General features: G+C 49.7%; 3 protein-coding genes across 11 annotated transcripts; 1 reads left to right on the top strand and 2 right to left on the bottom strand.

The window, feature by feature from the left end:
- Stxbp2 (syntaxin binding protein 2) lies at positions 1 to 12,736 on the bottom strand. Of its 7 annotated transcripts, none has more exons than XM_021169964.3 (20): positions 12,634 to 12,703; positions 11,560 to 11,609; positions 11,248 to 11,329; positions 10,461 to 10,537; positions 9,880 to 9,958; positions 9,683 to 9,786; positions 9,168 to 9,316; positions 8,442 to 8,526; positions 8,226 to 8,356; positions 8,033 to 8,140; positions 7,711 to 7,768; positions 7,529 to 7,594; positions 7,362 to 7,442; positions 6,679 to 6,817; positions 4,257 to 4,366; positions 2,948 to 3,043; positions 2,332 to 2,417; positions 2,097 to 2,257; positions 1,454 to 1,522; positions 1 to 179 (listed from the first exon to the last, which is right to left on the bottom strand). In XM_021169964.3, exons 1-20 carry the CDS (start codon positions 12,668 to 12,670, stop codon positions 142 to 144), a joined length of 1,806 nt encoding a protein of 601 aa, XP_021025623.1. In that variant the 5' UTR covers positions 12,671 to 12,703; the 3' UTR covers positions 1 to 141. The 7 variants fall into 7 exon arrangements, 5 of the variants coding, with proteins under 5 accessions (XP_021025623.1, XP_021025622.1, XP_021025626.2 ...); XM_021169963.3 differs by lacking the exon at positions 1 to 179 and adding an exon at positions 452 to 1,368; XR_015048702.1 differs by lacking the exon at positions 1 to 179 and having other exon boundaries at positions 1,373 to 1,522; positions 2,097 to 2,254; positions 2,948 to 3,114.
- Positions 12,737 to 18,787: 6,051 nt separating this feature from the next.
- Positions 18,788 to 20,967, top strand: Pcp2 (Purkinje cell protein 2). Of its 3 annotated transcripts, none has more exons than XM_085844235.1 (4): positions 18,788 to 18,838; positions 19,409 to 19,523; positions 19,692 to 19,816; positions 20,789 to 20,967. In XM_085844235.1, the coding sequence occupies exons 1-4, from the start codon at positions 18,788 to 18,790 to the stop codon at positions 20,906 to 20,908; spliced, it is 411 nt and encodes a 136-aa protein (XP_085700361.1). In that variant the 3' UTR covers positions 20,909 to 20,967. The 3 variants fall into 3 exon arrangements, with proteins under 3 accessions (XP_085700361.1, XP_021026153.1, XP_021026152.1); XM_021170494.2 differs by lacking the exon at positions 18,788 to 18,838 and adding an exon at positions 19,045 to 19,098; XM_021170493.3 differs by lacking the exon at positions 18,788 to 18,838 and adding an exon at positions 19,222 to 19,306.
- Positions 20,968 to 20,974: 7 nt separating this feature from the next.
- Pet100 (PET100 cytochrome c oxidase chaperone) lies at positions 20,975 to 22,968 on the bottom strand. The gene is made up of 4 exons (XM_021170495.3): positions 22,870 to 22,968; positions 22,080 to 22,166; positions 21,883 to 21,915; positions 20,975 to 21,125 (listed from the first exon to the last, which is right to left on the bottom strand). Exons 1-4 carry the CDS (start codon positions 22,960 to 22,962, stop codon positions 21,042 to 21,044), a joined length of 297 nt encoding a protein of 98 aa, XP_021026154.2. The 5' UTR covers positions 22,963 to 22,968; the 3' UTR covers positions 20,975 to 21,041.
- Positions 22,969 to 23,072: the final 104 nt, after the last annotated feature.

Genomic DNA, 23,072 nt, shown 5'->3' on the forward strand with positions numbered 1-23,072 from the left:
TCTGAGTGAAGTGCTTTTATTCATTATTTATCTGTTTGGTTGTTGCTGTGTGTTGGGGGAGGTATACATGTATCTGGGTTCACACTGAAGCCGGGAGAGAGCACTGAATTCCCTGGAGCTGGAGTTACAGTCAGTTTTGAGTCACCCAAATTGGGTGTTGGGAACCAAATTCCAGGCCCCTGTAAGAGCAGAAAACGCTCTTAACTTCTGAGCCCTAGGAATAGTTTATAAGTTGACCCTACTGAACAAATATACCTCCATTAAAAACTCTGGTAAGCCGGGCGTGGTGGCGCATGCCTTTAGTCCCAGCACTCGGGAGGCAGAGGCAGGCGGATTTCTGAGTTCGAGGCCAGCCTGGTCTACAAAGTGAGTTCCAGGACAGCCAGGGCTACACAGAGAAACCCTGTCTCGAAAAACCAAAAAAAAAAAAAAAAAAAAAAAAAAAAAAAACTCTGGTAAATCCTGCAATTAGAGTCTACAGGCATATCTCAAGGCTGGGTGCAGGGGTGGGGGGTACTGGGAAGCCGGTGTTAAGAGTTTGCTATATTTTTTTTTTAAGATTTATTTATCATATGTAAGTACACTGTAGCTGTCTTCAGACACTCCAGAAGAGGGGGTCAGATCTCATTATGGATGGTTGTGAGCCACCATGTGGTTGCTGGGATTTGAACTCAGGACCTTTGGAAGAGCAGTCAGTGCTCTTACCCGCTGAGCCATCTCGCCAGCCCCAAGTTTGCTGTATTTTAAATGCTAGCTCTGATTACTGGAATTGGGGCTTCAAGTTCCACTTGCAGTAGCTCCTGGGAGGTTCCAGGGGAAGAGTCAGGATTCAGGCCTACTCTATTTCTGTTTCTATTTCTGGTGCTGGAGATGCATCAGTGATTAAGAGACTGGCTGTTCTCACAGCAGACTCAGAACCTTCATGGCTTCACACAACCATTTATAACTCTGGTTCCAGGGGATCCCACACCCTATTCTGACCTCTACAGGCACTGATACTTATGATGCATAAACATACATACAAGTGTAACACACAAAATAAAGGTTAAAATTTTTCCTATAATTCTAACCAAACAGCCTAAAGAACTCTAGTGACAGTGGGGTTGCAGCCCTGGCATTCCCTCCCTAATCTGCACCTCTCTGTTATCTCCTCTGCCAAAATCAGGCCTGGGTTTGGATGGAGGACCCAGCAAGAGAGCCAGGGCCTCCTAAACTTCAAGCCAATACTGACCCTACAGCCCAGGTTCTCAGCATTCATGAAAGCTACAGATGCTTCTGGGGGCCAGGGAAAGGTTCGGGCAGGACAGTAAAAACCAGGGGGAGGTCTGGCTCAATACAGCTCCCTCTGGGAAGAAAATGAGGTGAGCCCTGGTGGGAAGACAGAAGGGAAGCGTTTATTTCTCTGGAATAGGAGAAGGCAGAAGCAAGGGGCTGAGTCAGGGCAGGGCCATACCCTCCAGCTTCTGATCCAGTGTCTTGAGGTCATCGAGGAAGCGGGTTGGAGTAAGGATGTGAGAAGAGCCTGGGCAGGAGGGGAAAGTTAAAGGAGGAGGTAGAGTCCCTCCCTCCTGACTCGTGCCCTGACTGGTGAGAACAAACTCCTGCCCTTCTGCAAACCAGGGTCCTGTCTTCTCAATGACTGAGGGGTTCAGAAACTTAGGAACAGGGGTATCCCGCCCCAGGTGATTACTCCACTGGAGACTCAAACCCGAGCCTTTCAAAGACCCCAGATTCCAACCCCCAAGCCCAGAACTTTCATAATATAATCCTAGCCCTTTAGGGATTCTTTGAGTTCAGCCCCAGCCCCTCAAACAACAGAGCTAAGTCCCAGGCCCTATAAGGACCTCAGAGCTCAGCCTTAGATCTCAATAGACTACAGAGTCCAGCACAGGACCCCAAGAGAAGGAGTCCAGACTCTAGCCCTGGGCTTTTAAGGACTCAGAATCTAAGCTCAGGCTCCAAAGCCCAAGTCCCCACATCTTAGGTGTTTGGGGACAACAAATCTAACTGCAGACTCTAAGGGACCCCATGTCCAGCCCTGGTCCCCAGGAATCCCCACAGTCATACTCCCAAGGACCCCAGTTCTGGCTACTCACCTATGAGCACCTCCCACTTGCCCTCAGTGGCCCTGGTCACCTCATAGGCAGCCCTCATTTCCGACATGGCGACACCACCCACAATGTACACGATGAGCCTAGGCCCAGCCCGGGCCTCTACTCCAGCTTTGTTTTTGTGCCAGTGGCCAAAGCGAGCGCTGCTGGGGTAATGGGTAGAAGTCAGTCCAGGCTGGCAGCTCCCAACCCCCAACCCAGGCCTCTCCAGGGCCCTCACCTGACAGCTGCCTGGGAGCTAGGCACAGGGGCAGGGTCAGACACAAAGGGCCACAGCTTTCGGTCTAGCCGGTCCTCCACCACATCCTGGGGGGCCACACAGGAAGAGTTAAAGAACCCCAGCCAGTGGAGCTCAGCAACTGAAATGACCATGGTACCACTGTCTATGCTTCCTTGTCTCTTGGGGACCCAGGAATCCAGGAAGCTAAGGTGCAAGGTTGTTGTGTCCCCAAGCAGGAGGAACCAGGACATTTCCACAGACTGATAAGACAGTGCCTCTGATAGACTACTATTTGGTTCTGAGGCTTTGGAGTGTGGGGCTGGCCAGGGGCCAGCATAAGAGAGGCTTCTGGAGGAGAGGAGAGAGCTTAGAGGGGAACACAGGGATAGAGAAAGCTAGAGTCACAAGCAAGGAATTCCTCGCTGCCCCAGTTCCTGGGGTGCAGTTTTGTGTGCCCCCACCCATGTAGAGCAGATAGGGTGCCAGGGGTATGCTGATAATGAGGGATTTTCCACTAAGCCCCAAGGCTTACCACTGAGAGCCTGGGCGGGTGGGGTGGAGGGCTTAGTGGCTAATGGGATCAGTGGAGAGGAACAGGGGCCCCCAACTTGTGTACCTCCATCACATCCTTGATGACTGGGGACCAGCGAGACAGCTGGTAGGTGGGCTCCATTCGCTCTCTCCGCTCCAGCCGGCTAGAGGTCCCTGAGCCCTACAGAGGGGGCCAGGTGGGGACGGAATGGGATTGGGAAGGGAAGGAGGCCCATCACAGATGAGGAGGGGCTATGAGGATACACAGAAAGATAGAGAAATAGAGCAGGAAGGGAGGAAGAGATAGAGACAGAGGGAAGCAGCAGCAAAAAGAGACAGAAAAGAAAAACAGAGACAGACACAGAAAGACAGAGGAAAAGCAAAGAGAGACAGAGGCAAAGAGAACTAGAGAGGCATAGATAGGCAGAGGCAGAAATAGAGGTAGAGAAAGAGGTAGAGAGACAGAGAATGATGTGTAGAGACAGAGAGACAGGTAAAGACAAACAGACATGGGAGATAAAGATAGAAAAACACAGAGATGCGAGAGACAGAGACAAGAAAAGACAAAGAAACAGAGAGAGGCATATATAGACACACAGATACAGAGATGGACACAAAGGCAGGGAGAGAGGGGTAGAGATGAACAGGGAGACAGAAGAAAACAGAAGTGGGAAGAGAAAAACAGAACAAAGAAAAAGAAGAAAGATGTAAGTCAGGTAAAGGCTACAGAAACAGCAAGAGGCAAGGGACAGGACAGGCATGAGATCTCTCACATCTGTAATCCCAGGCACTCAAGAGGCTAATACAATGGGATGGCCATGAATTAGAGGCCAGTCTGAGTTGTGGAGTGAGTTTATGATCAACCTTAGCTGCAGAGTAAGTTCAAGGCTAGCCTAAGCTATAAAGTAAAATGTGCCTCAAAATAGTAATGTGTGTGTGTGTATGAGAGAGAGAGAGAGAGAGAGAGAGAGAGAGAGAGAAGGACGTCAAGACACAAGGTCCCAGGCCTGTGTTACAGAAGGATCTGGCAAATCTGGACATATATATATATAGGTTAGGGATAGGCAGACTACAGAGTGGAGCACAGAAAACCACCATTTGTACCGGGTGGGGTGGGAAGTTTACCAATCCCTCAGACTCCCCAGTTTTACCGTTTCCCATTAATGGTGACTCACTCTTCCACCTGCCCCAGAAGGCTCAGGCTACACACACCTTGTACCACCAGCCAGGGGCCCCAATTTAACCCCACTGTCCACCATGTTAGAGAATTAGGGAAGGCCTTGGAGTTCTTGGTCCCTAAAATGCTGTGCTATGCTTGCACACCCAAAGCTGAGCATATATCATCCCTAATCCTGTAAGGGCCATGCTCCATGGCTCATCAGCTCCCTACGTACCGCAGAGTTGGTGACAGTGCCGCCCAGCTGCTCCAGATTCCGGATGAGGCTGCTGTAGGACTGCACGTTGGCATGCTGGATCAGCTTGGCCAGGTTCTCCTCACTCACCCCTGGGGCACAGCAACAGGTAATCATAAGTGACTGGTACAGTCCTATGTGAAGAGATCCTCACAGCCAGGATGTCTCCAGGACCCAGAAACACCTTAAACACTGCTGGTGTTTAAAGAAAGGGGAAAGCCAGGCATGGTGGTGCACGCCTTTAATCCCAGCACTCAGGAGGCAGAGGCAGGCGGATTTCTGAGTTCAAGGCCAGCCTGATCTACAAAGTGAGTTCCAGGACATCCAGCACTATACAGAGAAACCCTGTCTCGAAAAACAAAAAACAAAAAACACAAAAATAACAAAAAGAAAGGGGAAGTGTATATAACTATCCCTATAGCTATCTATAGGGATGGGTAGATCTGAAAAGGTAAAATGGGGTATCTTCAATAATTAGTTGAAGGGAGCTGGAGAGATGGTTGAGAAGGTCAGAGTGCTCAATGTAGAACAATAAGAACCTGAGTTCAAATCCATTACACCCACTTAAAAGCTGGGCATGGCTACCTGTGCCTGTAACCCTGTGCAGTAGGAGAAAGAACCTGAAGCCTACTGGGAATTTATAGACCCTAGCCTAGGTCAGGTTCAAGGAGAGACCCTGTTGCCAAGACTTAAGAGGTTTGGTGCTTGACTTGACTAGGGGCAGTGATGGAATGAAGAAACAGACACTAAAGAAATGATAGACAGACAGACAGACACACACACACAGAAATGATAGACACATATACAGAAAAGGTAGAGTCTGGTGGGCTATGCACACTCTGATGTAGTTGCTACATTTAGCCCACTCTAGTCAATTGTTTGTAAACACTCACATTGTACTTGGATCAGAGGAAGGCTTTGACATTCTGAGCCTGATCCAAGGAAGGCTTTGCCACCCCATGAATCTGAGACATTGTGTCCTTGTCATGGCTGGGCCCATGACAACAATACACATCCACTCAGGACATCCTCAGCTCCTCACACCTTGTCTCAAGAGACTGAGGCAGAGAATGATGCTTGCATTAGGCAAGACATACCCAATATCATACTCTGGTCTTCCCACAGGCATGCAAAGAGGCCTGAGCTTAAATCCCCAGTGTCCAGTAGTCATGTACACCTGTCACCCAAGGATGGGGACAGGATGATCCCAGACCTACTGGACTCCAGCCTAACATGACATTCAGGGAGAGACCCTATCTCAAAGGACTAAGACAGGGACTGATAAAAGACACCCAATGTGTCTCCCACATGTGCACACAGCACACAGAGCTGCACACACACAATCAGTTGAGGCAACACCAACTCTATAGAAGCCCATGCGGAGTCTTCCCTTGGCCAACCTTTTGTGTGTGCTTGCGCATATATGTGTATGCATGTGCATGTGAGTGTTCAGGTAGAAGCTGAAGGCTGAAGACCATCACTCTTCACCTTGCTCTTTGAGTCTCCTAGTAGACTGGAGCCTGCCAATTCCACTAGACTGGGTAAACAGCAAGCTTCAGGGCTCTTCCTGTCTCTACCTCCCCAGACTCAAGACAAGTGAGTATCACGTGGGCTGGAGAGACAGCTCAGCAGTTACCAACACTGGCTGGCCTTGCAGAAGTCCCAGGTTCAGTTCCCAGCACCCACATGATGGTTCATGACCACCTGTAACTCCAGTTCCAAGGGATCTGCTACCCTCCTGTGGCCTCCACAGACAGCAGGCACACACAGGGTGCACAAACATACACATAGGCAAAGCACTCATACATATAAAATAATTTGTTTTGTTTTGTTTTTCAAGGCAGGGTTTCTCTGTGTAGCCCTGGAACTAGTTTTATAGACCAGGCTGGCCTCAAACTCAAAGATTATCCTGTCTCTGTCTCCCGAGGCCTGGAGTTAAAGGTGTGAGCCACCACAGCCTGGCTAAATAACTAAGTCTTAAAAAAAATACTCTTCTAATTTCTCTTACCGTTAAGTGACGGTTCTTAGTTAAGAAGCTAAAGGACTTTCCTAGTTTCATTAGTTGGGGTGGGAAGACCTGCCCACTATGAGTGGTACCATTCCCTGGGGAGAGGATCCTGAGCTGTGTAAGAGTGGAGAAGCAGAGACAAGCACAAGTTTACATGAATTTACTGCTCTCTGCTCGACTGTGAGTATGACCAGCTGCTTCAAGCTTGACCTCAGTGATGGCTGTAACCTGGATCTGTGAGTCAGATAACCCCCTTCTCCCTGAGTTGCTTCTGTTACGGTGTTTTATCACAGTGACAGAAAACGACACTAAGAGGGCATGCTAGGTGATGAGGGCCTTGAAGTTTTAACGGCTGTAGGATCTAGACTATCCCTGGCCATTCATTCCCTCACCCACCATTCCGCAGAAGGATGTAGAGCAACAGAACCCGGATCTTGTCGTAGGGTGGCACTGAGGCATCCAGCAACACCGGGACAATCAGCTTCATGGCATCCTTGATCTTCTCACCCTCTGCATCAGAGCCCATGGCCAGGTCCTGCACGACACAAGAGTTAGCTGTGCAGCTGGCTGCCGTGGGAAGGTGTGGGGAGGCAACAGAGCAGGGGCAAGTCAGGGACTTTGGTAAGATAACCCCACTCTATCTCATCCTAGAAACTGGTTTCCTGAAGTTCATCTAACTGAGCACAAGCTAAGCACTCCTCATAATCTCCAACTCTCACTCGGGTCCTGTCTCTAAGCACAACTCTGCCCTCTCTCCAAGACCCACTCTCACCAAGGCCCACCCTTGCAAAGACACCTCCTTCCCAAACCCCACTCCTCCCACCCTCTATTTGAGTCTCTGCCTTTCCCCAAATTCTTCCTACCAGAGACCCCTGTGAGTCCCTACATCTGTCCTCAAATTTTGCCCCCTGGAGGGCCTCGGCTACCTCTTTCAGGCTTTATTCCTCTACCTCTTAGGGAGCCCCACCACTCCCTAGGTTCAGACTCCTGGAGGGCACCCTCTGAGGCTCCATCCCTCCCTAACTGCTGCCTTTCCAAGCCTCCAAAGGTCCTGCAGTTCCCAAAAGCCCCAGGCCTACCTGCTCCACACTGCACAGCTTCTCCACCGAGCCCTTGAAATGCTTCATGCAGTCATCTGCCAAATGCAGGTGTGTAGAGTACTGCAGGGTGGGAACTGGGTTAAGAGAGACAATCAAGTAAGACAGCCGGACTGAGCCTGGGTGGGTTTGACTGTCCCAGCTTTTACCTTGTTCAGCTCCTTCTGATACTGTGGCATCTTTTTCAGGATGTGGGACAGGTCTTTGATGTTGGCCTGAGGTAATGGTAGGAGAGGGTAGAGATCGTAGGGATGAGGCCAGGCCCTGCCCTACACCAGAGGAGGTTCCACTCCACTCCAGGCTGAAGTCCTGCCCCACCATGGATCTCTACCTTGTCTGTGGTCAGCCTCTTACTCTCACAGAATGTCTTCAAGAGTTCTGTAACCTTCCTAGACATGAGCAAGAGTAAGGGAAGGGAAGAGAGAAGATGTCCAGACATTGGAGAGGGAAGCCTCTTATTACCAGCTGATCGGAGACACCTAGATGCATGTAATCAGTCCCAAGCCATGGAGATGCACTGGGGTGAAGTTCAGGTAGAAGCAAGTCAAGGGTCTGCCTTAAGATCGTGACTTACAGAGGGACAATCCTAAGGAATGAGGCCTGGTGCCTGGGGCCCTCCCACTCCAGTACCCAGCCAAACTCTAAGCTCTCACTTGGAAACATCTGCTATGTGCATGTGCCGAAGTTCCACCCACAGGTCATCATCTTCATCCAGGAGTACAGCCTTCTCCCGGGACTCACTCAGCCCTGTGGTCTCATACCTGGAAGAACAGGACAGATTGGAAGACAGAAGGGCTTAAGTTGGCAAAGGATGGGGGTGGCAGGCATCTTCCTGGTCCAATCTACCTGTATGTGTCCTGTTCGATGTCCAGAAGATCATAGGCCATGGCTTGGAATGTGAGTTCGTGTAATAGTGGGGACACGGGGTCTGCTGCCCGGTCCATTATGAGCAGCTGTGAGCGTGTTTTCTCTGGGCCCTGGGCACGCAAGGAGAGAGAAGAATGAAGATACCGGCTGGGACCTGACAAGGCCTCCCTGGCACCTCCCCAGCATCCCCCTTACCTCGCCCAGACTGGGAGTGTCTGCCTTGAAGGCGTTCAGCTTGGCCAGGACAGCATGGGCCAGCTGGGCTGTATCTTCTGGACCCCTGGAGGTGACGCAGTCAAACAGAGGAACATCAGGGTGTGGGGGCTGGGAGGACTGGACACAGACTGGTGACATCAAGGGTAGGGGTGAGGGTGGCAATGAGGGGTGTGGGTGAGGGTTAAGTTAAAGACTGGACACAGGAGCTCGGGAGATGGCTAAGTCAGTAAGACAGCTGTCATACAAGCGTGAGGGCCAGGTTCAATCCCCCAGAGCACTTAAAAGAGCACTGACGTTTCCAGTGCTGGGGATGTGGAGACAGGGGTCCTCGGGCCTGGATGGAAAACCTGGGCCAGGGAAGAACCTTCTCTCAAAAAGACAGATAAGCGGTTAAAGGCTCAAACTGCTCTTCGAAGGGACCTGAGCTCAGCTTCCAGCACCCACATCCAGAGGCTCACAGGCACCTGTAACTCTAGCTCCAGAGGGTCTGACGCCCTCTTCTGAGCTACACTACATGAGGACCCTCACATGCACACATACAAACTTTTTAATCTTTAAAAACATAAAGGTGGACAGTAACTGAGGAAGACACCTGAGGTTGACCTCTGACCTCCACACATACATACATGCACACAGATAAATGGACACAGAATGAGAGTGAAGGTAAAAGGTAGCACTAAGGTAGGGGTGGGGATTGGTCCCCACTTGCGGTAGCGGATGGATGGGTATTCCTGAAGAGTGGCACACAGTGTGGCTATCTGCTGGGCCAGTGCATCGAGCTGCCGCCCCCGCTCCCCTGCTCGGAATGGACAGTAAAGGTTGTAGGTGCTATGTGGGGCATCCAGAGAGAACACCTAGGAAGGACAGAAGTGTCACCATCACCAACTTCCCGCTGCTGTCCTGGCATTTCCTGGGGGTCTTCAATATCCTCTGGGACCTGTTTTGCCAGCTTTGAAGCAGGCTAGGGTAGGACCCAGCTGATGCTGAGAGGGAACAGAGATAGCTCCTTGCTCCTTTCCACTTTGGGGAATTGACAATTCTACCCCATACTCCATGCTGCCTCCTAGGAATGTGCACAGGGCTAGGGCCCCAGGAAAGGGCCTGTGAACTGTTCACTCCCTGTTGGTGCTCTGTCTGTTGGGGGGGGTGGGGGGTGGGAGGAGCTTAGACACTCAGTCAAGGACAGCCCACCCCTTCCCCACCACAAGCTGGGGCTGTACCTGGGCCTCATAGGGGAGGAAGGCAAGGTGGATCTCTTTCAATGTCTTCACCACCTTCGCCAGGCGAGAGCGGCCCAGTTCACTGAACAAGGGCTCAGGGCATGCTGGGTTGGCAGGGAGAGACCGTCAGACCAATGTCCTGTCATCAAACTCCCCACCTCAGCACAGCAACCTACACCCTGGTTCGCCTCACTCACTGTCAGTGAAGAAGATATGGGCTGCTTTGTAGGTGAAGGTTGGTGTTCCCTGGAAGTCTGCAATCAGGGCCTGAACCGACTGGGGAGAAGAGATTACTGTTGGAGTCAGACTCTGCACCCCAGGTCTATCTTCTGCAAGGGATCCCCAGCTGATGGTCATTTCCCCACTATGTGTGACTGTCAATTGTTGAGGGGGGACTCACATACACACATACATCGACACATGCACACATTCTGTACACTCATGCTTATGCATACACATGCCTGAATTCTGACATATGCACACATATACACCCACAAATTCTGACATGTACATACACATGTATGCATAAATACCTATGTCCTGATTGACATGTGCACACATACATACATGCATGCATACACACATGCATCTGTACAATTCTGATATGTACACACATACACTGGCATTTGCATACACATACACGTGTATGGTGACATGTGTGCATGTATGCATTGTGTGCGCACACATATATTATATTATGCACATTTAGATACTACTGACAGTATACCATTCAAGCACACACAACTCCACGCACGCAGAGGCTCACTATTATAGGTACCTTCTCCGTGGGACTCAGCAAATAAATTGCCTCCAAGCTGGGAATGGGTTCTCTCCGTTTGTTGATGTCTTCCACAACTAAAAGCAACAGAGGAAGACATACTAATGTTTGACATGGAGGAGACAGGGGAGTCTCAGGTGTGGGGAACTGGACCCATGGTGGTGGTGCTTTAAAGGCTGGCACTACTCCCTTAGGGTCTTAAGTAGAAATATACACCTACAGTTCCCCCACTTAAAGAGCTACAGTCAAGGTTCTGCACATTTGGAGTACCACAGCCATACTTTTGGTGTCTATACACTCTTGAGAACCCAGAGTCCACCCAAGCTTCTTACAGAGACACCTTACAGGGACTGCAGTCATTGTTTTATTTGCATGAGACAGGGTCTCATGTAGCCCTGGCTGGCTTTGAACTCATAAGCTGATTAACTTTAAACTTGTGATGCTCCACTTCCACCTCCTGAGGTCTGAGATTACAGGCATTTGCCACTATGACCATTTTATATGGAGCTAGAGATTGAACTCGGGGATTTGTTCATGTTAGGCAATCACTCTGTCAAAGGTGCTGTAGGCTATATTCTCTGCTCAGGAGGTTGAGTTGGTTACAGTCAGTGAGGCCTACACTTTAGGGATTGTAATCAGGAAATCCTACATGGAGGGAACCCTATAAACCTCCTCCAGGCTATGTAGGGAGAACTATATACTGAACCAGTCTGAAGGGATCTCACACTCAAGGGATACCTCCAGACATCCCACATTCAAGGGGTCCACCTCAGATTCATCCACTCACTGGTGATGCCCTCCGCCAGGATATCTGACATTTTACAACAGGATGACAAGATTCGCATGCTCGGGTGATCCATGATGAGGACCTGACCAGATGAATGGGTATAGACACAAGGAGAGGTGAGCCGTGGAAAAATGTCTATAGCTGGTCCCAGGAGAATCAGAGGCAGTGGGGCATCCATCTACCCAAACCCACCCCTGTGGATTAACAGCTTATTCTAGGAATTCTGGAGGCGACTCTCACAGCCTGGGGCACTGCATAGATCTGGGTAAAAGGCCACCCCTGGGTCTCCAGGCATTCTGCCTCAGCCCCTACCTTCCACTCGCCATCCTTCTTAACGCTCCGGATGACTCCGCTTAAAATTTCTACAGGGAAGAAAGAAGGGGAGAGGGCTTGGGACACTTGTCCTCTAAGCTGGACCCCAACCTAGATCCTGAGTTGAAGCTCCTGGCATTACCCCCATTTACAGTTGGTCAAATTCAAGTGCTCTGAAGTCAGATAACTTAGCTAAGCACCCTTGTGTCTACTCAGTACAAAGCTCAGAGGTCAGGTACATCTTGGAGAATTGAATGAATGGGAGTGAGGGCCTCCTGGTGTCCCTTAGACTAGAATACTTGGCTCTCAGATCTGAAGGTTCCTATCAACCTCTAAGCCTGCTTCCCACTAACCCTTGTCTTTTGTAGGGAGGTTTCTTTTTAACACCAAGGTACTGGGCCTTTCCACAAAAACCTGTTCTGTCCAGAAGAAGGAGTAGGGGAAAGGGGAAACAAAGGTGGCCTTGCCCAGAGCCTGGCCAGTGCACCAGAGTGTCGAGTCCACTGTTATCAGGGCGGAAGAAGTGGCTGAGGCCGGAACTACTGGAGGTGGGGGAGGGGCATACTCAAGCCCTCTTCTCCCCACCAAGAACTTTAGCTTGCAAGAAGTCAAGCCTTCCAAGGAGCTCCCAGGCATGATGAGAATGAGGTGTCCCCTTCATCGCCCCCATGGGGCATGTGCACACCTGGGTGCTCATACAATACGTGGGGTCGTTGACCAGGTCACTGTAGGACCCCTGAGTCCAGCCCCTGAACTTTCAGGGTTCAGACACTCGTCAGCCTGTAGCGGAGGCAGGCCCAAAGGTCTAGACGTGACCTAGAGGTTCCTCCCTCTCCTCGCTTGTCTGAGTCCTCCCCATCCCAACTTTGTTCTGCCAGCTGCAACTGAGGGCCAGGCAGTCCAGCTGGGCCCAAGACCCCGCCCGTCCCCTCAGGAGTCAGGTGCTCTCCCCACCGTCAGGATCCCGGGATCCCGGGATCCCGGAATCTGTGCACCTCACCTCTCCCGAGGTCCCCAGACCCCCCAAGGGACAGCCGAGAAAACACCAGAGCCCCGCCGCGGGGTGACACTCACTTTCCCCTACCACCGCCTTCAGCCCCAAGGGCGCCATCTTCCCCCAAGGAGTAGCGCCGCTTCCGGGTCGGTCCCAAGGTGGGGGCGTGGCTCTACGCGTCATCCACGTGGGCCCCACCCCGTGGACTCAGTCCACGCCCTCTGCGCACCTGGTCCGCCTCCCGGTCACCTGCTCTCTCTCTACCTCTAGGAAGCTGGTGACCTCTCTCTACCTCCAGAAGCACCACTTGGCTCCACTTCAGGGGAAGGCACAATGGCAGGGACTCGAACGAACGATCGCCAGTTTGTGTGTGCGCCCTCAAGACTTCATGGGAGTCTTAAGTACTCCCTTGCTCACACACACACTGGGATCAGTTTGCTTAGCGCGATGGCAGAGCGGTAAAAATACTCATCTCTCTCCGAGTACAAATACCACCCTGTCCAGAAATTCTTCCGTCTGTGATATAGTTTGCCCACTCACAGGACAGCGGGACTTTCTAAATCTGGAACTGCACAACTGCTTTCCGGGATCCATAGACTAGTAGTACAAGCTTGGGCAACACTCGGTAGACTTCCGAGGGAGTACACGGAAGATTCCGCTAGGTGCCTTTTTTATGCAGTTTGCTCTCGGTCTTAACATTCTGTAAGAGCCCTGTGGTGAAGGAGGAACATAGGCTCGAAGACTATGACCACGTATCTGTGCCTGTTCATGAAGGAATGCTCCTCAGTCGTTTTCATTAGCATGTATTTATAGCACACGATAATGGGTTTTACTATGACATTTCATACATGCATATAATGTATGTTGATCACATTCACCCTCATTCCCCTCTTATGCCCATTCTGATTGATCCCTTTCCCCTTCCCAACTAGTACCCCTTCTGTTTGTATGTCTTGCTGCTTGTGTGTGTGTGTGTGTGTCCCAATGGGTTTTAACAGGGGTTGCTTACAGGAGCATAAACAACTTACCAATGGCTACATCACTGAAGAAAGGCTCGCTCTCTCTCTCTCTCTCTCCTTTGCAAATAATAATTTACACATATAATCTATACATTTAATAATTATACATATAATCTCCTATTGTACATAATAAATTCCAATAGTTCAGAAAAGAACGAGAGTTTCTGAGCCTGTAACAATCATATCATCCACCCCCAACTTCCTTCACCCACCCCACCCCCAGATACCTCCAAATACATAGCCTCACCCACACACACACACACTTCACATCCTCTCTTGTTTTGTTTTGTAGCACATTGAGCTTAGTTGGCGCTCATACCCAACTGATATGTTGGCCTGATCTTGCACAGGTAACACCAAGAGTGCAGGGAGTTCATGAATATATAACATCCATGTAATGTACTCTTGCCTAGCCTCCTCCTTTTACATTTGTACCACCCCCTTCTTCTGTGACGGTTCATGAGCTTTGAAGGAGTTCCTAGTCCTTAAAAGTGTGTGTGTGTGTGTGTGTGTGTGTGTGTGTGTGTGAGAGAGAGAGAGAGAGAGACAGAGAGAGACAGAGAGAGACAGAGACAGAGACTGAGGATCAAACCCAGGATCACACATGAATTTGCTAATTACTTTACCACTGAGCTACTCCAGCTATTTGTTACAGTTTTATGACCTTAGGAGCCACACACACAGGGTGACAATTGCATCCATGTGCTGACACACAAACAGATCAAACACACATACATATGGTAGGTGATTCAAATTAAACTCAGAATTTTGAGGCCTGCTTCCATTGTTTCTCTAGAGAGGAGCTGACACCCTGTGACATAGGGGCACAGTCTCTGTATCAATCATAGACACAAGGTTTCAGATCTAATGGGTGGTAGTTGTGAATGTGGGTTTGCTCATCTGAGCTAGTTTCTTGATGATGCTTAAGTCTCCAGGTTGTGGCTAGGAATGGAGCTCAGCTGGTAGAGTGCTTGCCTACTATGCACAAAGCTCTGGGTTCCAACCCAGCACCACATAAGCCAATCATAGTGCCCTACACATGTAATCACAGCGACTTCTAGAGGTAAGGAGGATCAGGAATTCAAGTCCGCCCATGACTACATAGATTCTTAATAGCCAGGTTAGACTATATGATACCATATTGTGTCTCAAAAAAAAAAAATCCTATATGAAACCAAGGGGCAAGCTACATGTGAGGGTGACTGACAGGAGAAAAGTGAGAAGTGCCTAATATGAGTGGGAAGTGTCTGGCAGGAGCTAGAAGTGGGTATCAGGAGTGGAGAGTGGCAGTGACCAGGCTTCTTGGCTAAGTCAAACTAGAGTGAAAATGAGAACATAACTGTATATACAAGGAAGAGTGCAGCCAGAGACATCTAGAGGAGTCCAGAGGAGGGAAAGTAGTAGACTAGACATGACCAGTATTACTGAAGTGGGCCATGAGAGGAGAGACAGTGAGAGGAAGAGAAAAGGGGAGGGGTGTAAGCTGACCAAGAGAGCCAAGATTGATCCAAGAGACAGAAGAACCAAGAGAGTTTGTAGTTAAAATGGCTAGGTTATATAGGGATCAAAAGCTACAAGGAGGGAAGAGAAGCCCCTAAGCTGGAGAGGTTTAGGGTAGAGGCAGGAGTGAGAAAAGCAGAGAGAAGCCACAGGTTTAGCCTCAGTAAGCATGGAGGTTTTCATGTGCTTGGGCATGCTGATATGCACCTCGGCTAACTGGTTTGAGACCTAATGCTGAGTCTTATTTGGGACCTGATAAAACTGACCTATCCCTCTGTACTGGCTAGTTTTGTGTCAACTTGACACAGCTGGAGTTATCACAGAGAAAGGAGCTTCAGTTGAGGAGATGCCTCCATGAGATCCAACTGTAAGGCATTTTCTCAATTAGTGATCAAGGGGGAAAAGGCCCCTGTGGGTGGGTCCATCTCTGGGCTGGTAGTCTTGGGTTCTATAAGAGAGCAGGCTGAGCAAGCCAGGGGAGGCAAGCCAGTAAAGAACATCCCTCCATGGCCTCTGCATCGGCTCCTGCTTTCTGACCTGCTTGAGTTCCAGTCCTGACTTCCTTTGGTGATGAACAGCAGTATGGAAGTGTAAGCTGAATAAACCCTTTCCTCCCCAACTTGCTTCTTGGTCATGATGTTTGTGCAGGAATAGAAACCCTGACTAAGACACCCTCTTTGATGGGTTTCTTAGGTCAAGACAAGAGTTATGCTGAGAAAAACAAAAACAACAAAAAAGCCTTTTGTCTCTCCATTGAGGTACAGCTCCAGTTTTCTTTTAATTTGAAATGGGGTCTCACTGACTCACTAGGTGAGCCTTGAATTTGTAATCCTCCTGCTATAACTTTCTGAGTAACTGGAAATACAAACCCGCACCCTCAGGACCAACCCATAAGACCTAACAGTTACAGGTGAACAAGAACAGACAGCCACCCTAAGTAGGACTTGGGACCTCTGGTGGTTTGAATAGGTATGGCCCCATAGACTCATGTGTCGGAATGCTTGGTCCACAAAGTGGCACTATTAGGTGTGGCCTTGTTGGAGGAAGTGTCACTGTGGAGGTGGGCTTTGAGGTCGCATATGTTCAAGCTATGCTATGTGTGGCACACGGCAAGACCCAATTAAATATTTTACGTTATAAGAGTTGCCATGATCAGGGGCCGGAGAGATGGCTCAGAGGTTAAGAGCACTGGCTGCTCTTCCAGAGGACCTGGGTTCAATTCCCAGCACCCACATGTCAGCTCACCACTGTCTGTAACTCTGGCTCCAGGAATTCTGACACCTTCAGAAAGATACACATGTAGGAAATGTCAGTGCACAAATATAAATAAATAAAGATTAAAAAAATTATTGCCATGGTCATGGTATCTCTTCACTACAATAAAACCCTTTCTCCTTTAACAGCTTTGTTGAAAAGTCATTCACAGAGCTGGTGAGATGGCTCGTCCAGGAAAGGCACTTTCTGCCAAGGCTGAGGTTTCAGTTCAACCCAGGAAACTAGATGCTGGAAGAGAGAACTGACTCCTGGAAGCTGACCTCCACATGTGTACCATGACACTCACAAACGTACACAGAGTAATGACTTTTGGCATACTAAAGTGTTATACATCTACTGCCATAAAGCATCTGGCTGCTAAGCCTGAGAATTGTGAGGAGGAAAGCCAAGCCCACAATTGTCTGAGTAAAGCAAGCTGTACTTCCGGGTGCACCCAGGGCTGGTCAACCAGCTGTCTCTCCACAAGTCAGAAGTTTAGAGAGCAGCCCTGCTGGCCTCTTGTCCCTTTTATAGGAGAGATAACACGAGAGTTGCCCCTGTAAATGATACATTGTTAGAAAAAACAATGAAAGGAAAGGAATAGGAAGAACCATACCTGTGAAGGGGGCCACAGGCTTAGTGTTTGTCTTAAAACACATCAGATCTAAGAAACAGGAACTTACTCCTAACTCTTAATTAACTGCAGACAGAATCCTTAACCTGCAAGGTATGTATTTCCTGTCTTGGTCTCATGGCCGTTTCATCCTGGATATTTTTATATAACTCTGGTTGACCTGGAGCTTCCTATGTAGTTCAAGATGGCCTTGAACTTGAGATCTTCCTGACTCGGCTTCCTGAGTGCTGGGATTACACGTGTGTCTCAAAGAAGTGGACAGTGTTCCTGAGAATGACAGCAGGAGTTCCAGGACAACCAGGGCTACATTTTAAGAAAGGGGGGGGGGGGGAGGGAGGAAGGAAGGAGGGAGGAGGAGGGGCTCAGTGCTTAAGAGTACTGATTGGCTTCTCTTCCATAAAACCCAGGTTCAATTGCCAGTTCCTCCATGGTGACTCACAACTATCCGTAACTCCAATTTCAGGGGTCCAGATGCCTCTGCTGATCTCATGAGCACATCACATACTTGCAAGCAAAATACCCAGATGCACAAAATAAACACAAAAACAACTCTAAAGCCAGGATGCTCGATGCTGCGCCAGCCTAGCAATCCAGGACACACAATTTTCCAGGCCATGTCTCAAAAATAAAGGTAGAGAGCACTACAGAAAGACGCCTGATGTTGACCTCCAGTCTTCATATGAGCATGCACACACCACACGTGCACACATATACTACTACGCAGACCCATGCACACAGCACACGTACACACATACACTACAACAAACCCATGCACGAATCACATGTGCACAATACACTACTACACAGATCCTACCTCACTTGCCCCAAGTGAAAGAAAATTAACTTTTTAACTTTATTTATTTAAACACTTTGAAAGATTTGTTTTATGTGTATGGCTGCTTTACCTGTTTGTATGTCTGTGCACCATGCGTGTTCCTGGTGCCCAGAGAAGCCAGAGGAGAGCAATGGATCCCTTAGAACTGAAGTTACAGATGGTTTTGAGCTGTTATGTAGGTGCTGGGAATCAAACCTAGTACTCTGGAAAGGCAGCTAGTGCTCTTAGCCCATGAACTCTCTCTCTATCCCAGAAAAAAGAAGCTTAACTGGTTTCCTGAAAGGTATCTTGGAGATAGGAACAGACTCTCTGAGCATGGTCAGAAAGCCACAGCTCATCAATGAAATGGCCAGGGACTTCCTCTCCTGCTCCTTGCATAAATGAAAGACAAAGACAACTCAACTTGGCATTTGAGGGGCAGATAAACAGGAGCATCCGGGAGTTTCCTTCTGGGTGGCCCTGGGGGCACTGCGAGACTTCACAGGTGGTCAGTAGCAGGAGTCGGGTTGGTTGGTTTGTCTGTGGAGAGTGCAGGGATTAAGGGAAGAGCCCTGGACCCCAACTTCTACCTTCTTCGGCTATCCCCCTGAAAACATCACCTGCCTTGCAGGGGACGAACTCACAGGCAGGAATGGGCTGGCTTGGGTGGGGACATCCTGCAGGTTCCACCCTCATGTTGGTTGATCTTCAACATTGTACTGGCTTCTTCCCACTTGACATTCCTCAAGGTCCTGTGATCATGGCTGGGTCTAGTGAGGTTCAAACCTGGACTGCCCTACCCCCTACCCCCACACCCAGCTCAGCATCAGTCAGGATCAACAATTACCTAGAGATCATCTTTCTGGGGCTTAAGCATTGGTGGGAGCAGATGGGATATGAGCTGGGGATTTGGGGATGGGGGAAGATATCTACTCCCCCTCCCCCCACACCCTAGCCTTTTAAAAGGCCTTCTCAGGTCAGAGACCAGGAGAAAAGTATAGGAGAGATACACAATGGACCAGGAAGAAGAAAAGGGAGAGGGAGGCTCAGACCTTCTAGACAAGGTAAGAGGGCTCTGGCTGACTCCACCATCTGCTTCTTGAGGTTTCGGCACCTGCAATTGACAAGATTAATTCATTTATAGGGCATCTAATTAGCAAGCAAGTCTCTGGAGTCCCCTGACCCAGTTACTATAACACACAGGAGGTATAGGTAGGAGAGTATAAGAGCCCCTCCTCAGGGCAAATGAATGGATTCTTAGTACTGTCCCCCAAGAGATAGTAGGTACTAGGATTTAGGGGCACTTCTGAGCCCCATTTCCCTGGTAAGTGTCCCAACCCCCCAAATCAACCCAAGCCTGGTCTCAATCTAGGACAGTGGTAGAATGCTGTCCCTAGAGTCAGTACCATGTGAAATTGTGCTGCAGGCAGGGGCCCCAGGCCGGGAGGTGGGGGTTGGGGGAGTCAGGGGCAGGTCAGGGAAGGAGACTCAGGTTTCATTTAGAGAAATTCTGCAGACCCGTGAGGACTATGGTGAGAGCAGAGATGGGGAAGGCAGGCACTGTTTCGGATGGTTGCTGACTGGAAGACAGGGAAGGCACAGACCCAACTAAACCAATCACGTCTGTCCCCAAGGCAGGTTCACCGGACCAGGAAGGCTTCTTCAACCTGCTGACCCACGTGCAGGGCGATCGGATGGAGGAGCAGCGCTGTTCCTTGCAGGCCGGGCCAGGCCAGAACCCAGAAAGTCGTAAGCAGGGCGTGATTGGGCCGTGTGTGTGTGTGTGTGTGTGTGTGTGTGTGTGTGTGTGTGTGTGTCAGGAGTGCTGGGGTTCTGGGATCTTGTGGATCTTGGAACTCAGGGTGGGGAGCTCATTTGGGGTCTGTACTCATGCCTGCCTGTCTCTGCTCCAAGCAGAGGGTGGCCCTGCTCCAGAGATGGACAATCTCATGGATATGCTGGTCAACACCCAGGGCCACCGCATGGACGACCAGCGTGTAACAGTTAATTCCCTGCCTGGCTTCCAACCTATCGGCCCCAAGGTAGGTGATGTCCAGATTACCTGTGAGACTCCACATAGCTCTCTAAATCTATGCCCCATCTCTAGGCAGGAAAGGAGAGGACCCTATTTCTATACTTGTCTTGAACTTGGGAAAAGGGAAGTGTTATGGGCTTAAGGTCAGGTGGCAGGACTCACGCTAGTGCAGAACTATGGCTGGAAATTACAGTTCCTGCTCTAACATCTGTATATTTGGGAGAGGCCACAGGGAGAAAACAGGCAGTTTTCCTAGAAGGCATATGAATGCATACCCCTATAAGTCAGTCAAAGTAGGGGTTCTGTTAGGGGGTGTTTTGCTTTATTGTTTTTGAGACAGGGTTTCATGTAGCTCTGGCTGGCATGTTCTCCTACATGTGCATCCTGGGTTCTGGGATCACAGGTGTGAGTCACCATGAGTGATGTATGTGCGTAGGGATAGAATCCAGGGCTTTGATGCAGTCTCTATCAACTGAGCTCCAGCCCCAGCCCTATGTCTGTGTACATTAGCATACATGTTTAGAGGTCCGTGCACATGCAGGTGGAGGCCAGAAGTCAATCTCCTGCCCTGGGAGGTTTCACTGCCCTGGAACTCCAGGTAGATCAGGCTCTCTAGTTAGGAAGCCCTAGGGATCCTCCTGACTCTTAAGCACTGAGATTACAAGTGCATAAAACCACGCCTGGCTTAAACTCAGGTCTTCAAATGAGCATAGCAAGGATTTCAATGACTGAGCTATCTTCTCAACTCAACTGTTTGTTTGTTTGTTTGTTTTAGTATTTAGACCAGGGTGGCTTTGAACTCAAAATAATCCTCCTGCCTGTTTCTTGAGTATTGGGATTACAGGTATACACTAACAGGCCAGTGTCTGACCAAATACCACCACCCTAATTAGCAGACGAAAAGAAACATTGTTTGGAGGCACTTCTGACTTGCACTTTCCTTGGTCCCCTCCCTCTGTCTGACCTTTTTCATCCACAGGATGGAATGCAGAAACGACCTGGGACCCTCAGCCCTCAACCCCTGCTCACCCCTCAGGATCCTGCTGCACTCAGCTTCCGCAGGAACAGCAGCCCCCAGCCCCAGACACAAGCTCCTTGAGAGTTCTAGCCATCCTGGGCCTCCCACTGGCCCCTGAAAACAATAAAACACTTGGCACTAGCAACAAAGAGTTGAGTGTGTGTTATTTTCTGTGGTGGGGAAGGGAGCTGGGAGGTGGGTGAGACTGAAGGTCTCAGGAGCTCTGCTGGGCAGCTTGAAGAAGTCTTTCTTCCTTCTGCTTCCGGATCTTCTGCTTAAATTCTTCTAGCTCCTGGCGCTGGAATGGGGAAAGGGGTGTGATGGGAAGGAAGGAAGAGTGCAGGCCTCACAGCCTGGCCTTACTCATACTACCCTCCCTTTCAGAGTTCAGTATCCACACTGGGAGCCCCATGCCAATCACAATCACTGTACAAGTGAGTTCAGCTTCATCCCTCGGGAGAAAGGTAATATGTGAAACCATTTGTGCCCTCCCCTCTTTTTAAGATGGGGTCTTGCCGGGTGTGGTGGCCCATGCCTTTAATCCCAGCACTCGGGAGGCAGAGGCAGGCGAATTTCTGAGTTCGAGGCCAGCCTGGTCTACAGAGTGAGTTCCAGGACATCCAGGACTACACAGAGAAACCCTGTCTTGAAAAAAAGCAAAAACAAAAACAAAAAACAAAAAGATGGGGTCTCATATACTACAGGCTAGCCTTGAGCTCACTAGGCGGCAGAGACTAGCCAGAATTCTCAGTCCTCTTGCATCCATCTCCTAAGTGCTGGAATGCTGGAATTACAGCTCCCTCTCTCTATCCCCATGCAGCCCAGGCTAGCTTCAATCTGATACTCCTCCTACTTCTCCTTCCAAGTGACCATAGGTATACACCATCACAAACAAGAAACCTTTATGGAGACAAGGTCTCTAGCCCAAGCTAGTCTGGAATTCCTACTCAGTCTGCTGCTTCCACTTTCCTTAACTATGGCTGAGGGTGAAATCTTTATTCCAAGCCCAACTAGGTTAGAGTGACTCAGCTCCTTGGGGAAAACAGGTTACTGACCTGGCCCTCCTTCTCTCTTGGCCACAGCTCCCTCTGTGGAACAAAGTCACAGGTGAGAACACAAGGCAGGAGAATCCAGAGCCCCACATCCACAACAGGGTTGACTCATGAGAGGCAGACAATGGATCCTAATAGCAAGTTAGTGCTTCATACCCTCCATTCCCCAGGAATTATCCAGCAAACACTTTGATACCCACCTTACGCTGGACAACATAGTCCTCAAACCACTCAGCCTGATTGGAGATCCAGAACATAACCACGGGGAAAGTGAGGTAGAGTGACATCTGTAAAAGCAGAGGTGGGTGGAGCACAGGGAGATTGCAGGGAAGCCCAAAGGACAGGTCCGGAGCTCAGCCTCAGGGGCTCCCCAGGAACCCCAGAAATCCTACCAGGAGAACAGAAACCTGGCACTAAGGTTTCATGATCAAGCAGGTTTTATTCGTAGTAGTTCTGTCCACGACTCCCTTCCACCACCACCACCACCCACCCACCCACCCCCCACCCCACACACACAGAGGCACACGTGCACGTAGGGTGTAGAAGAGAGGGAAAGGAAGAGAGAGACTAACAGTCCAAAGGTTCCTACTACAAACACATATCCTTGAGATGTTATTAACTCCCAATCTGATACCCACCCGTAGCATCTCATATAGAGGGCCCTCATTTTTTTCAAATATATTCTCCTACTTCTAGAAATCCTCCTATCTGAGACCCATCATGAGCTCTGGGCTCTCCTTCTGGAAATCCCACTCTGGATCTGAAGCCTCCCTTCCTTGAACTACCCTCTTCAGCTCTCCCGTCTCTGAGACGCTTGCCTCCATTCTAAGCCCCCACATCTAGTGCTCCTTCTGCTGGGGTGCCAGTACAAGTCTCAGACACTTTCTCTGTGGAACGCCTCCCTGCCTTGCGCTTCTCTCACTTCCAAGATCTATTTTCATTTTCTGAAAGACCCCGGGTCCAGATGTCCAACCCCTAGAGCTCACTGACCCGAAACACCTCCAGCTTCACCCCCATCTCGCTCTTCGGTTTTACGAAGCCACTTCCGCCCAAAGTCGACTCTCCAGTAATGCAAAATCTCATTGGTGCTTCACAAGGGCCAATACAGAAACGGAGTGGTCAGGAACTCGGGTCTGTGACGTCATCTTCCGGCGCCCCTTTGCTTCCGGTCACAGCCTTAGCCACTCAAAATT

Source organism: Mus caroli, unplaced genomic scaffold (assembly GCF_978045245.1).
Source record: "Mus caroli unplaced genomic scaffold, Mus_caroli_1 scaffold_10, whole genome shotgun sequence".
Classification (NCBI taxonomy): Eukaryota; Metazoa; Chordata; class Mammalia; order Rodentia; family Muridae; genus Mus; species Mus caroli.

Bases quoted from the DNA above. Each gene is read 5' to 3' on its own strand.
- Stxbp2 (XM_021169967.3), bottom strand. From the start codon at position 12,736: ATGACGCGTAGAGCCACGCCCCCACCTTGGGACCGACCCGGAAGCGGC. The intron at 11,330-11,559 runs GTAGGGGCTGAG...TCATCTGGTCAG, and splicing joins AGAAGGATGGCGAGTGGAAG to GTCCTCATCATGGATCACCC. The intron at 7,769-8,032 runs GTGAGAGCTTAG...GCTCATGTCTAG, and splicing joins CACATAGCAGATGTTTCCAA to GAAGGTTACAGAACTCTTGA.
- Pcp2 (XM_085844235.1), top strand. From the start codon at position 18,788: ATGGACCAGGAAGAAGAAAAGGGAGAGGGAGGCTCAGACCTTCTAGAC. The intron at 19,524-19,691 runs GTAAGCAGGGCG...TGCTCCAAGCAG, and splicing joins AGGCCAGAACCCAGAAAGTC to AGGGTGGCCCTGCTCCAGAG. The intron at 19,817-20,788 runs GTAGGTGATGTC...TTTCATCCACAG, and splicing joins TCCAACCTATCGGCCCCAAG to GATGGAATGCAGAAACGACC.
- Pet100 (XM_021170495.3), bottom strand. From the start codon at position 22,962: ATGAGATTTTGCATTACTGGAGAGTCGACTTTGGGCGGAAGTGGCTTC. The intron at 21,916-22,079 runs GTGGGTATCAAA...TTTGTTCCACAG, and splicing joins ACTATGTTGTCCAGCGTAAG to AGGGAGCTGTGGCCAAGAGA. The intron at 21,126-21,882 runs GTCAGTAACCTG...TCCCCATTCCAG, and splicing joins CAAGAGAGAAGGAGGGCCAG to CGCCAGGAGCTAGAAGAATT.